The 15,544-nt window shown below is 45.1% G+C and overlaps 1 protein-coding gene across 5 annotated transcripts in view; it reads left to right on the forward strand.

Moving 5' to 3' along the window:
- The window catches only part of LOC142573057 (uncharacterized), a 110,536-nt gene extending 95,380 nt beyond the window's left edge, over positions 1-15,156 (forward strand). For all 5 annotated transcript variants that reach the window (XM_075682562.1, XM_075682563.1, XM_075682564.1 and 2 more), the window contains 2 exons: positions 4,545-4,654; positions 8,042-15,156. In XM_075682562.1, the coding sequence (XP_075538677.1) occupies positions 4,545-4,639 (95 nt within the window). In that variant the 3' untranslated portion in view covers positions 4,640-4,654; positions 8,042-15,156. The remainder of the gene's footprint in view (positions 1-4,544; positions 4,655-8,041) is intronic.
- Positions 15,157-15,544: the final 388 nt, after the last annotated feature.

Genomic DNA, 15,544 nt, shown 5'->3' on the forward strand with positions numbered 1-15,544 from the left:
ATTGCTGGTTTCCACAATTTCCTCGATGTATGCGATTGTCGTGCCCTTGTTGATGTGCTTGAACTCTTGGCTGAAGTTGGTTAGCATAACTTCCACTTGCCCTCCGTGGAGTCGAGCGATCCCTCTTGCGACGCAAATTTCACGGTCGAGCAGTAGATGTTGGTCGCCCTCGATGACGCCTTCTACATCAGCGGGTGTTTCAGTGCCGACGGAAATAATGATGCTGGAACGCGGCGGGATGCTCACTTGATCTTCAAGCACACTCAAGGCGTGGTGAGTACGACAGCTCTCCGGCGGTATCGCTTGATCTTGTGGCAGCGTTATCGATTTCGACTTCAGGTCGATGACTGCGCCATGTTGATTCAGGAAGTCCATGCCGAGAATGACGTCTTGTGAACACTGTTGGAGGATAACGAAGGTGGCAGGGTAAGTCCGGTCATGAATGGTAATTCTTGCCGTGCAGATTCCAGTCGGCGTAATGAGGTGTCCTCCAGCGGTCCGAATTTGGGGGCCCTCCCATGCAGTCTTAACCTTCTTCAACTGCGCGGCGATGTGTCCACTCATTACGGAGTAATCGGCCCTTGTGACGACTAAGGCAGTGACTGCGTGGCCGTCGAGAAGCACGTCGAGGTCGGTGGTTCTTTGTCTGGCATTGCAGTTAGGTCGTGGCGTCGGATCACGGCTGCGTCGTGTTGAAATGAAGTTGGAACGTCGCGTCGTCAAGTTGTCGTTCGTCGGTGTAGTCTTGCCTTCCTGACTTCGTCGGGACGGCGGCGTGTCGTTGTTATGTCGTCGAGATCGTTTCTTCGTCGTCTTCGGCTGCGGAGGATCTTCGTCAGTTCGACGAACAGCAACCGCACCTCCATCGGTTGCTGCTTTTAGTTTTCCGGATATGGGCTCGCTGACCGGCCCCGGGCTGGGCCAGTGTATGGTCGGCGCTGCGGCGACAGGTAGCGGCCTGGTGATGGCGAACGCGATGGTCGTCGAGTGCTCCACTGAGTAGCGGCGAGGTAGTCGGTGATGTCACGAGGTCGTTCACCTTCCCTCGGGCGCTGTGTGTTGACGGCGAAGCCTCGCAATCCCAGGTATGGGCATCGGTGGTACACATGGCCGGCTTCGCCGCAGTGGTAGCAGAGCAGGCGGTGGTCGGGGGCGCGCCAAATGTCCGTCTTCCTCACGTAGGTGCGCTGGGCGACGGGTGGGTGTGCTGGCGGCGGCGGCGGTGGACGACGGAATTGCGTCGTTGCAGGGCCCTGGCGTGGTCGCGGAGGGGGACCTGGACGGCGTGCGATGGCGGCATATGTCATCGCTTCTGGCTGGGGCTGCGGTAATTGTGGTTGCAGTTCAGGAACTCCTAGCGATCGGTGCACCTCTTCTTTCACGATGTCGGCGATCGAGGCCACTTGAGGCTGTGACGATGGCAAGACCTTGCGCAGTTCTTCGCGCACAATGGCCCTGATGGTCTCGCATAGATCGTCCGTGGCCAGTGATTGAATTCCGGAGTAGCTTGTTGGCTTGGTGCGTCGGTCGAATTTCCGGTTCCGCAATTCCAGTGTCTTCTCGATGCTCGTCGCCTCACGAAGAAACTCGTCGACGGTCTTCGGTGGGCTTCTTACCATACCGGCGAAAAGTTCCTCTTTTACACCACGCATCAGTAGACGTACTTTCTTCTCCTCACACATTTCGGGGTCGGCGTGGCGGAACAGACGGCTCATTTCCTCAGTGAAGATCGCAATCGTCTCATTCGGCAGCTGCGCTCTTGTCTCCAGTAGAGCTTGGGCTCGCTCTTTTCGCACGACGCTTTGAAATGTTTGCAGGAAGCCGCTTCGGAAGAGGTCCCACGTCGTCAAGGTGGCTTCTCGATTCTCGAACCACGTCTTGGCGGCGTCCTCCAATGCAAAATATACATGTCGTAGCTTGTCGTCGCTTGCCCAGTTGTTAAACGTAGCGACCCTCTCATACGTTTCCAGCCAGGTTTCCGGGTCCTCAAATGTGGAACCGCGGAACGTCGGTGGTTCCCTGGGCTGCTGCAGCACGATGGGGGACGCTGGGGCTGCCATTGGGGTTGCCTTGGCCACAATCTTCTTGGTCTTCTTAGGTAGAAGTCCGTGCTCCGGGGGCAGCTGTTGAAGACGGCGGCTTGCTCGGTGGTCCGGGACTACGTTGGTGTTCTGTTTGCGGTCTGGGCTGGGATCACGGCTTGTCGGGGGCGTACCGTACATGAACGAAAAGCACCTCCACCAGATGTCACGTGGTAGTGACGGTGAAGAAAGAAGCAGCACGGTGGAATACCAAACTAGCTTTTATTGGGCGAACCTGTGCCCACAAAACAGGCTACACTTCTAGCACAACGATAGCGGCGAACACGGTCAGCGATCGTCGGAAATCTGATCAGCGGGTCAAGCGCGTCGGCTTTTATAGAGCAGTCGTCGAATGTTCCAGACTAATCGTTCGGACCCGCGTGCCTTCCACAATGTTCTACACCATTCGCGTTACGCGATGAAATCAGATAACACAGGGTTCGGCGACAACAGGCAGCCGGGTAGAAGCATCGATAACTTTCCAGAAACGTCGGATACATGCAGGCGCGTCCCTCGCTGTGCGATTACATTTGTTAAGCGGCGAAACGTAGTCGCCCGATAAAGATAAGTACACGTGTCAATATTTTATTCAACAGACATTCTGTTAATAAGAAAATTTCACAGTTTCACCTTAAGGGCAATGCAATGAATGTGATATCAACATCTTAGAATATTACACGAAGTGTAAGGCTCATAGCTGTAGCGGCAGTATGAATTGAAGTACTAAATGCAACCGGACTAAGTAAGAACAGGCTGTTGTGCTAGGGGTCCTCTTTTTGAATGGTCCTCAGCCATCGGATAATTTCATTTATGTTTATTAATTAAAACCAATGTCTTTCTTAGTGGCTTTACCACCACTTTTCCATATCAGGTATGTTTAAAACGTCTTTCATGGGTCGATCCCGGAGCCAGTGTACAGCCGTGCCGATAAAATTACATCATTATCACGTTTGAGCTCTGTTATTGTTTTGTACTTTTCATATTTAAGTCTGAGAAGATTTAAGATAAAAAGCATGTGCTGTCAGTGTTTTGTTTTGTGACATTTGTTTGTGGGCTGCAATTCTCAAAATTCTGAGGAATAATTTTGTCAAGAATGTAAGGCCTGATAGGAGCCACTTTATTGATAGGATGGCATGGCAATATAAGCCACATATACTGCGTGACATATAGCATGGCATGGCATATACCTTACATGTACCTAAATATATATGGAACCTCACGGCGACGACAGCAAAAATTCGCTTGGGATGTCCATATAATTTCTACCACAATAAAATATTTTCCAGACTTTCATACACTATAATTGATCTGTAATCAGTGCTAATTTGGAGTCGCCTTTAACAAGAGTAAACTGTACTGTATATTTTGAATTCTGTGTGCCCTAGTTACTGATAAGTTGTTACATTCTTGTTATGCAATGCTAGGAGACTTTCGAGAATGAGAAGCAGTCTTTTCTTGAAGCAAAATTTGTGAGCACTAAATTTTATGATAAACGTTTTTTTTTCTCTCTTAATTCAATTTGATATTTGATTTGAAATCTACTATTTGGTATTTGCAAACCCCTGGTACTATTTACCCAAATCAGATGCGTGCCCTTTTTGCCAAGGAAATTAGTCTGAAAATTGCCTGCACAGTGCCATCTGATTTGAAACAAACCGCATTCGCAACAGCCTACACTCTGATCCAGCCTAGCCAGCATCATTGCCATGTTTATCACAAGATGGGCAACCATGGTTGGCAATAGAAAAACTTGTCTCATAATGTCACAATGCACTGCTTGTAGTCTGATTACCAAAGCACATTCAAACAAATCATTTATTTTACACATTAAGCTAGCAACAAGTCATGTCACATGACCTTGGCGTTCTGGAGAATTTCGGGCGTCGGAGGGCAAACTAGTGAAGTGGTCAGTCTAGGCTCTGACCACCATCCCGTTTGCAGTTGTGGTTCCTCATAAACAGCGATAAAGTGCTGTCTGGGGGTGATGATGATGAACATTAAGTAAATAAATTTACATTTCGTGGAGGTAAGGTTTGCTGGTTTCGTCTTTTTCTTATAGCCATAATTGGAGGCATGCTATGCTTTACTTATTAAAAATCGGGTATGTGTTTGACGTTTACTTTGTTTAGGAGCTCTAATCATTTCTATGTTAGCTTTCTACATTGAATCCATACAAAGTGGATGTGCGTGCAATTCGATGACGTGTTATAATCGTGCCAATTCTGCCAAATGAAACAGCAGTGTGTTTTAACGTTTTTTCTTGCCCCATCAAGACGTTTCAATGTTTTTGCTGACCCCGTCAGGATCGAATGAACAGAAGTCAACTGTATCCGTAAAATGCTGTTGTTAACAAGAAACATTTTAAATTCAATAATTCATTATATTCACATTCTTTATATAGCGGTTCAACTGTAGTGAACATGGCATAACAATGGCTGGTGTCCTTGTGTTACCCTTCCATAGATCCAACTGGGCAGCAGCTTCAAGCCAGCATGGAGAGCGCAGCACGCAGCCTGCTCGAAGACATCAAAGCCAGCTCCGAGGCGCCATCTCAATGACTCTAGGCCATCCAGGTACGAATCAGCTTGAAGATGCTTCTCCAAAAGGCATGTAAAACAATTCAAAGCCAAGGCAAAGTATGAAGTGGTTAGTGCTGTACCCACTCGCGATCACACTCATGTCACTTCCAACTCACTGGCACTCATTTACTCACATACTCGCATCCACTCTCACTCACCAGCAGTCACTCACGTTGATACTCATGTCCACCAAAAATCACCGTCACTGACTTCCATTCGCGTTCACGTTAACCAGGACTCACTCCGTTGATAGTCACCTCCACTCTAGCTCACCAGTGCCCACTGTCATTAATACTCGCATTCACTCGTGCCCTTCATCACTCTCTAATGATCTGTCTCTTGCCTGTGTATGCAAAGATTACAAGTCAATTAACTCGTGAGTGAGTATGCCGACCTACAATGTTAACTCCAACCACTTTTGGGGGCTCGTCAAGTGATTCCCACGGCATAGCAATCTGCCAACTGTGACCAGTGTTGCACGGGGCCCCAGAGCAGCCATTCCTGAACACATGAGCACCCGCAGAAGTTAAAGTGATTGGGCAAAAGAACTTGAAAGTGAGCACAAGCACTCATGCTTGAAGACAGGCAAGCGTCGTGAAAACATTGCCACATTCTGGAAGGCAGTCAAGAGTTCGACGGAATACCGTCTGGTCAGGCAAAATGATTGCTTAAAATGAAGCAGGTCACTGACCAAGGTCGAAATAAAAATAAAATGATGCTTCAGGATCCGTATGGATCCCAAAACATTGTTTTAGTTTTATTGTTACTTTGGTCAGTGGCCTGCTTGATTTTAAACAATTCTGGAAGGCGTACCCACAAGCAGGGGCAATTTTTTCTTCTACATTTTATAATTACTTGTGCTTGCACCTCTTCATGTTATCAATAGCACGCTTTGCCATGATGTGTAACTTGCAAGCCTGACTTATAGCTTTGAAAGCACACAGAACCTCCATAGAGACATATCTTAACTGAGAAACAAGAATAGGTAACGTTTGCTTTATTTCATATTAACACAGGAAGTTTTGTAGGGACAGACATGCGCCAAGACAAGTGCCAAGTTAGACAAGTCACCTTACTTGGACTTGATGCTGACTTCATCATCTAAAAAAATACAGGAAAAACTAAATTTTAGGGCATCTCTTGCAGCTCCTTGCAAAACTAGGTTGCATGGCGAACCTTTGATACGGCTTGATTAACTCTAAACTGCCACTATTACATTCCACTTATGCTGCTGTCTATATTCGCCAAGCTGCAGGCTATATGTGATGCATTCACCACCTTGCAATGAGAACTACAAGAAACATCAAAACTAGTTATATACAGAGATTCAGCCCAAGCAGTGAAAGACCTTTGCAAGGTATTGAACGGATCGCCTTTGTCTGAAGAAGTACGTCGCAAAGTGTCAATATTCCTGTGCACAATTCGAATTGTTTCGATACCCTTCACCAGGCCACATCATGCAGACAGAGCCAGTCGCCAACCTCCAGTGATATATCCACTGCCGCTCTTCCTGCAACACCCCGCCCTCACCTGGCTATCAGAATAGGAAGTTGTTCAACACTCCACATGACCATTGATTACTCCGTATGGATCCGACCTCCCACCCGGTCTCTTCCACTGCAAAGAGGTTGCATTAAGAAGGATACGTGTGGGTGCTGCATTGACGCCAACTGCAACCTGTTTATGGCCTCCGGACCGTAGGTCTGCCTTCAGTGCGACTTGTGCTTTCTGCCCTCACCCAGCTGCCTTCAAAGATCTACCGCACCTCTTGTGGAACTGCCCTAGACTGCACTCATCAAGGCACCGCTACCTGTCATAAGTGGGCCTACAACCAAGCCACCCACCTGGCTATTATGTGGATCTATGGTCGGCACCATAGACCCTTGTTAGATTTCATTGGACATGACCAATTATACATGTATATATAACTTGCACGCGCCAAACATTCTATGCCACAAAGCAAAGTTTTGAATAAAAATAAATTATGCGGATCCCACGCACTGTGGGAATCGACGAAAGTGAAGCTTTCTGTGCCATTTGCTTTGATTGACGATAATGAGCGGTGACGTTGGTGGCGAATCTTTCATTTCTTCAGCGTTTAGTGCAACACAAGAGTGGTGAGTTGGTGGTAAATATTACCTCACGTGCACTACTGCTGTTTGTCTTTGTAGTATACAGAACACACTGCGAAACATGTTTGTTTGAGCCAGAGTTGTCCACCATTGCTCATAACGTCCGAAAAGTTTACTATTGTCATTGCCTCACATGGCACATAGCATTGGGGCAGAAGGGTTAAACTTCACTTGAATTGTGGGACTGTATGTGTCAAAACCAAAATCGGATTACGTGGCACGCTATAGTGGCAGACTACGGATTAATTTTGAACCCCTGGGTTTCCTTAACGAGCACCTAAACTTTAGTACACGAGCGTTTTCGTATTTTGTTCCCATCGAAATGCGGCTGCCGCAGTCGGGATTGAATCCGCGACCTCGAACAATGCCATAGCCACAAAGCTACCACGGCGGGCACAGAACTGTTGAATTTAAGTGCGGTGCCTAGACTCTACGGTGCTTTAATGTGGCTTTGAGTTTGCAGGCTGTACGTCAGTTGTCCACTTGACAAAGTTGCATGGTGTTTATTTTTCATATATAGCAGAAGCGTACTGTGCAGTACCTTGAACATGAATTTATCCAGCTTTTCTGCAACCACTGTCGTGTGTAGTAGGAGCTAGGGTGCCTTGGGGGCGCACAAATCAAGGCACTCAAGTAGTAGTGTTTCCTTTCCTTCTCACGTCGCCTTTTCCCTCTCCCACCCTCCCCCCATGTATGCGAGTTGCAGGTGAAGGGTGCCAAGAGTTCCGTGGCTGCGTGTGTTGTGTCCATTCTCTGCCTCCTTTCCCCCCTCCTCTCTACCATTCTATATATCTCCCTTCTGGACGGTTGCACTTTAGTAGAAGGTTGCAGTATCTGCAATGCCTTTGCAGGGGGTCACGGATAATTACAGCCATCTGAGGGTATTATGGCGACACCCGGGGAGCTTCAGAGGGCATTGTGCACATTCGACGCAGTGCAAAGGTCTAAAAGAGTATCTTACATCACCCATCCTCTCTGCCACGCTCCTGCCATGTATATACACACTCTCTGAACCACTTTCCAACACAGTGTGCAAGGAAGCAGCAGCAGCAGTGCAAAAGTAGAAGGAAGAAGCAAAGAAAGCTTTGCTTTAATAAGTGTAAACTTATCGCTTATATGTTGTGCAAGGTTTTACAAAGGTTGACGGCAAGGCCCAAGTAAATTTTAGGGTCTATCCTCCCTCCCTTGTGTGTGCATGTATGCACATTGAACGTGAACAATTATTTATCGTCTTTTCTTTGCTTTCCAGCTGGATCTTGCTGATTCATGCTCAGTGCTGCTACAGTGACTGCCTTGCCTCATGGGTGGTCATCGTCATCGCTATGAGAGCCGTGAAAAGGCTTGTTTTCTGTCCATGAACTGAAAGACTCGAACCCAGTACGGTGCAGCCCTACTCAAGCTGTGTTCTATGGCAAATCCCTTGCACAGTGGAAAAGAATCGTAATTCAGGAAGCACAGTTGGCAGACAGTTATACCACTGAGAAAGAGACGACGACCATATGTGCTCTTCGACAGTTCTTGTGCTTCATTCTGCGTCATTCTGAGTGAATCGTCAGCACCACATCTTTCCAGATCCTAACGCCGCCAGAAAAGAAAGTGCACCAAATTTGGAAAGGGCGTCTCCCACTCAGTCTTTCTTTCTCACCTTCTTTGCTGATTGACGCGCATTCATTGACCTCAGCTACATTGTGTGGCCATTTTTCACCCATTGCATGCCCACCGTGTTGCTCCTGCGTGCCTGTCTGTTCCTGTACTCCCTGTCTTTCCTTGTGAAGCACTGGTATAGCAATGTGTTGCCTAGGTTGCGACATTGTTGTATGCATTAACTATGTAGACGAACTTCCCATTGTAAATTCACGCACTGCCCCTTTATGAGACAGTACTATAGCACATCACTGATGTCATTGAGACATTCTTGGTATCAGAAGCACCCACTGTGGCGTGTTTTCAAAGCAAGCTCAAGAAGTTTGACCAAGCACGCAGAGCAGTAGTTGTGCCACCGTCCCTTCGGCAGTGTGCCTGGCATTGCTAGTATTGTGTCAATGAACTCCACCTCATTATGAAGCATAGACACGCCTCCTTGTATTGTATGCTTTATTTGGAAGACGTTGCTTGTGATGGTAATCAACATAATTGGAGGCTGACAGCGTGTGTCACGTACAGATCTCCTACATTTGTGGCCACATGCCAGCATGCCAACAAGTTCCCTTGGTTATTTGGAATTTTTACAGCGCGCGTTACGGCAGTTCCGCCAGACTCGAACATTTCTGCTCTGCATCTTCCAAGTATGCTGTGATTGCATTTAGGATGTGTTAATTATATCTTTACTTTCATTATGATTGTGGGGAACTGCATATACTTTACGCGCGGAATATCTTATGGTTGCCTCGATTTTTTCGGAAGATTGCTTTATTTCTTCATCAAATCGAGATTTCCTGTACTGTGCCTAAAGTGATGACTGTTGTGAAATGTTGAATGGCAGCTGTAGCAGCAAATTAATTTCCTTCAGGGCAGCACAAGCAACTACAAAGTGTTTCTGCCATCACCCCGCCTGCCCATCTATCACTTCACACCACTAAGAAGTCACTAATGCTACCTTTTTGTGCCACTCTGTTACTGCTTTTGCGAGAGTGTAACAGCCTCCCCCCGCTGTCAGTGAACCTTAGCTCACAACTTTTGTACAGTACGGATCCACTTGTCAGTACCTGTGCACCGTGAGTTAGATGCCTTGTTGGTTTAAGGGTGGTTTGTTGTGCACAATGTCAGTCCTTATGTTTCAGCAAAGAGGGATGTCTAGGGTCGGCGTAACAACAAGGCAGTAGCAGCCTCCTTATAGCAGCCTCCTTATAGAACGAGCCAGAATGATAGATGATGCAAGAGACAGCAGGCAAAGGCAACACACGTTTTCTTTTTTACAAGTTCTTGCACTATTGGCCAAGTGCGGCAGAAAAGTAAACCTTAAAAGCAGAAATCACTTACATACTCAATCTTTAAAGGGACAGTGCCACACTAGCTTTTTGAAATGTACAAAACGTAATGTTTCCTAGAACACAGATTTTGTAAGAAAATACGTAAATGTGTGGACTAGATCGGCACCACCGCTTCAGAAGTACAGAATCGTCTCCCAATGTGGTCTTGTACTCCAATCAAACGATTAAATTTAGTGACACTTTGAGCGAGTGCGCTGCGCTGTTAGTGTCACTCTATGAGACGGAAAGCTTTAGTGACAGTTGCTGCGGGGTGCACTTGCCAGTGAGTGTGTTCGACAAACTCACTTTGCTGCAATCAAGTGTGTAGTTTCGGTAACCGTGCTTCAAGAACGTCTAAATAAATGCTCACAGATGAGCCGGCACTAATTCTTAGACCACTTTTCCGTGACTTCATTTGTTATGACCATCTTTGGACATCAACGAAGCCAAAACGGGCTTGAAATGTTCATTTTCCATCAATTCCGTCATTTTGACCCTGTGAATGTTTCATATGTTCCTTGCTTTTATTGGCTTAAAACAAGTATACACGTTAATGGGATTATAGTATTTCTATTTCTAATTGCAAAGGTTCTTATAAATAAGCATTCTATTTTTCCCTAAGAAGCAGTAACCCTTTATAAAGTTCAAAATGCCGAGAATCGTACCAACCACTATGGCTTCATAGATAATCATTGTCATCAATCCCAAATGACCTTTCGTTTTGCCATCTAGCATCACACCACCAAAGTGTCATTAATTTGGTCGTCTGACTGGGGTATTATACCCCGCACATTCTTGGTACTCACAAGAGTACCAAACTCACAAGGGTGGTGGTTTCTGCCAGAGCAAGACCTCCAAGACCGCTGTCAGCACACAGGGGTCTTTGTCGGCAGCAACTTACAGATTGCATTTTTATAACTTACATTCACCCGTTTTGTCAGGAAACCTGCCTTCTCTTGTTGCAATTTTGTTAACAACTGTGGTACACGACACCGGCAGGCTTTCTGGGCCACAATCTGTTGCTGTAGTTGGACTTAGTATTCGTCATCAGTATCCCTTTAAGCAAAAACAGAAAATTTTTTAATTCCAAGTTTTTCAAGATTACTTCACATCATTCCGCTGCTCAATCATTTGAGCAAAATCTGTCTTACAAAGAATATTTTGGCATGTTCACATCTGCATTTATTTTCTTGTGATATACAAAAAAAAAACTTAAGTCAGTTGTAACATCCTCAGGCCTGTCACACTTTTCTACACTGCCTCGATTGAGCACATAGCATACATTTGCCGTATTTTCTCGTGTACTCCCTGCACTAGAAATTTAAAAAGTTGAACTTCGAAGCGGTTATGCAAGTGATGAAGCGATAAAAAAATTTAGCCTTGCTATTTGGCTTCACAGCAACATGTGCATTGCCATCAACCATGCCAGTGCAAAGAGCGTTTGGGAAATGGTTGTTGCCTGAATGTACAAAAAATTGTTTCTGGATACTTGCTCTCTCCTGGTTATTATGAGGCATTGTTTCATGTGGTTACTTTTGCATATCGCATATTCCGTGTTTTGCTTTTTATTTGTGGGTTGTCGTGACTGGGTTATGTGCGGGAGAATACGGCAATCACTGGGGTACTCCATGATGCTGCTGTTTTCATATGAGGAATGGTGCCTTCGTAAATGCTTATGCTGTTGTTGATTGCACCAAATAGTAATCTTCAAACGTCTTTTCACTTATAGAATTGCAAGGTAGCGATTTGCATAAGGTGCTTCCCCATTTCAAGTATTAACATATTTACAAGAATATAATGTGAATGACTGTTTTTTTCTTTAGATCTATTAGGACCATAAAAAATACCTTGCATTATATTTTTAACTGTGTTCTGCATAAAACGCAATAGATTTTTACCCCTATTTCAGCGAGATTCAGCGAGCTCCACCACAAATTAACCGAATCACACGGGAAGGCCAGCTTTTTAGTGTCCTATGGGGAATGCAGATGTGCACGTGCACATTAGAGGACGAGAGTCGGCAATGAAGCAAGCATGCAGCGAGTGGGAAACGAGGTTCAGGTGATGTCTATTTGTCGGGAGTGCTTATCTAAGGGCTTCGAGGCCAACAGCTCGATCTGCTGCGGCAGCAGACTTCTACACGGTCTGCTGCATGATACATCATTAGTTTGCGTAATAACCGCCGTCTAGCTTTCCTTGTTTCTGAAATTTTAGAAGTCGTCGATGATTTGTTAGTTGCCGCGTTAGGTTAGTGCAAATGTGTCTACTCTCCATTACTGTTTGCTGTTACAAGCAGCATCACTGAACGATTTTATGCTAGCAAGTACAAACAAGCGGCAATTGTATATTGCAATATTGGCTCATACTGGCATTCTTGGGTAATCTTGTTTGCCAGCATCAAGCCAGCCAATTTCTTGGAAGCACTGCAGCGTCAGTATAAAACTCCCTATGCATTCAAGATTGAGCAAGGACAAACGAAGCTGGTATTTGTTATATTCAAGTGGTTAGTGAAGGTTCCTTCTGTCTAGTTTTGCGATAAAATGCTGTAATCGCATTCACTGACCAGGTCAAAGGTGTGAAAGTCGAAGGATTGGTATTCTGGAGCCCTTGTCCATGAGGCAAACAAGAGTAAATTTATCGAATGCATAGAAGATGGCACAGCCATATTGAGTTGACTGCCATAATGTCCATCCTGTTCACACTGTAGGGCAATTTTCGAATAAGAAATTTCTGTAGATTGAGTCAGTTGGTTCCTGACTTCCATCGTGGTAGTGGCATTCTCCTAGTTAATGATGACAGCTGTGTTGGTGGATGGACACTCGCACAAAGTGCGTTGGCTCCTTGGCTTTCCTCGCTGACATCAGAAACCTGTGGAGTTGTGTCAAATTGTAATCACAGCATTGAATCACTTGTTGCAAGGCTTGTTGTGCAGGAGGTAGTGGTGCAGCTCTCGCATTCATTTTCAGTATGGGGCATCATCACAAGGATTGAACATTGCAATCATTATCATGTGAAGAAAGCAATGGTGTAATGTTAGGGGCTACATTGAAAGGTAAGCCTGTGAGCCTGCTGGGGCCAATATGACGGAAAACAATTATTCGTCATCTGTTCACAGTTCCTTCATGCTTTGTTTCACTAATTATGTCATCAGCTTATTGATGTAGGAACCCTGGTTTGCTGTACAATAGTGCTGTCACGTCTTATGGTATAAAAGGACAACGTTCCAAGAACTGTGTAGCGAAAGCTTGTGGTGCATTTTGGCACTTTTCTGCGTAATGGGAAAACTGTAAAAATAGGTACACGAGGCTCAAGAACAGCTATGTCAGGTTAATTTCTAATCCACTGATTCAAACTACATACATTCATTTCAGATGATTATGTGTGCAGTTTCTACACATTCTTTAGTAGCGGTGTATGTTTTATGGGGGCTCATATTAATGACGAAGGCGATGTTTACCAAAAGACGTAAACTGCTTGCTTCTCATCATGCTGATCCACAGTGTACAGTCATCTTGATGTGTTGTGACCTGAAAAAGATTAACAGTCCACACGAAGCATCAGCTGTTTACATGTAATGTATGTTAACTTGTACATATTGTATTTCTTTATTTTTTGAATGGCTGACAAGTCCATCCTTCTCAAGGGAACTCCAAATCAGTTTCATGACTGAAACGATTCGTGCCATTGTAACTTTAAAAGGCCAATCCACACTATTTGTTAGGGAAGCCAGCGGCAGCCCAAAAAAATTTCAAATCCTCCATCCCTTCTTTGTAACATATCAGGGCAAGACAGAAGTATATTTTTGCTGCCAGCACAACTGCAGCCACTGCCTCAGTAATAAACTAATGTAGGATCAACATGCGCATATAGCTGGCATGTACAGACGTTCATAGTTCTAACTTGGAGCACTTGATTGATGCACTGTGAAGTCAAGCAAGTGATATTTTGCGTTTGTGCTCAGTCTTATAGACGATGCTTCCTGGAAGCAGCAGCCCCACAAACACGTGTGCCACATAATGTTGATCTCATCATCCCAAGCCTTCTGATTGCTGCGGTATCACTTTTTGCTTACTCTGCAGCACTGCACTCGAGCACTTAACAATCCCTAACAATATGCTAGAACATATTGTTAAGGATTGCATCAGCAGGCGAGATGATGGCATGCTGAGCATATCGGCACAGCAGCAAAATAGCAAATAGCTTCTGTGTGCTGGATGAACTACCTTAACTGTCAAAGATATCTGCCAATGCCTTCCCGCACAATCAACCTTTCACTGCAGTGTCAGTCATGTTCTGACCAAAAAGCCTAGGTTGTCATTCAGTAAGCAAGAAATAGCAATTAGCTCGCAAGGTATGATGGCATTTCATAGTTTCCCTGCTAAGGAACTATTCAATTTAGGTTCATGACATATGCTGAACTTTGCAACTTGCATTTTGTGTGAATGTAGTAAGCGTGATCACAAAGTCTATTACAAGACATGCTTTGATGTCTTCCCACACTCTTCAGCAACTGCATTGGGGTTCCTTCGAGAGGGTGCACTAATAGCTGCTCTAGTCATGACCACATAGTTTGTCATGGCTAAATTGGTGCTGCGCAATTTCCGCTGCATGTACATGTTTTGTTTCAATGCGCAGTGCTGGTAGTAGTGTGCTCAGTGTCTTAATGTGTTGCATTTATTCATTCATGCCATGTGTTAAATCAGTGCTCTGAATATATTGTTGTCCCCCAGAAGGTACTGATTGATATGTAACATGTTGACATGTCATCTTGTAGGTTCCCTCTTGTAATAGACTTTCTTTTATTCTGAACGCCAGAGCTCATGTTATTGTAGAGAACAGCCCAGTCTACAGCAATACCTTGTCCTGTTTGGCAGTTTGAGAAGCGTGACAAATCTCTCTCAGTCATTGGGGGAGAAAAGAAAGTCTTAATGTCCGCAAGAGCGTGTGCTTGTGTATATTCCCTGTACCTCTAATTCTGGTTCGTTGTGGTAGAGCTCCTTTCTAGGAAAGAGTGTTAAAGGTTGTAATAATTGTGCTGCATTGACACCAAAGCCTATTTTTTTGTACCTTATTTTTATGGTAGCTTAACCAACTAATGTATCATTTGTGTGAGACATTTCCACTCAACCTTGGCGACGCAGGTTCATTGAAACATAATTACTCTCACTGGCACTTTAAGCCCATGAGCATGAACTTGCACATGTTCTCATTTAACCTTCACCACATCCCTTTTTGTTTTCTCTTCATTTTTGTTGCATTAGATTCATTGATCGCCCTGTCATCGGCATTGTTTTTGTACAGCAACTGATGAGCTTTGTGTACTACATGTTGTCATGTTGTCTGTGTTGTCAACAATGGCTTCGTGATCTTAAATATATTGCAGTGAAAAATGTTGCGCTCCGTTTGTTGATTCCGAAGAAACATGAAAGAGATGCCAACGAAAAGGAACAGATTATTAGAAATTAGGCAGAGACCCTTAAGAATGCATATGTGTGAGAATGTGAAAACATTATAAACCCTTTGGTCAGATGTTCTTTTCTATGGGTCCCTTGACCGCGCGAGTTCTCGCCTATGTTCTATCTGCATCTCGGTAAGGCCAAATCAAGATGCACCATGCGTCTCAATGCACTCACTTGCCTGTGAAAAGTTCATAACTCAAAGGACCGCTCAGTTGCATTCCATTGGACAGACAGACAGTGAACTTTATTAGATCCTGAGCCGCTGGCCGCGTCCAAGTCGGGGCAGGAATACCACGATGTTCCACCCTTTCTTGGGCCCTCTGG

Source organism: Dermacentor variabilis, chromosome 2 (genome assembly GCF_050947875.1).
Source record: "Dermacentor variabilis isolate Ectoservices chromosome 2, ASM5094787v1, whole genome shotgun sequence".
In the NCBI taxonomy this organism is placed as follows: domain Eukaryota; kingdom Metazoa; phylum Arthropoda; class Arachnida; order Ixodida; family Ixodidae; genus Dermacentor; species Dermacentor variabilis.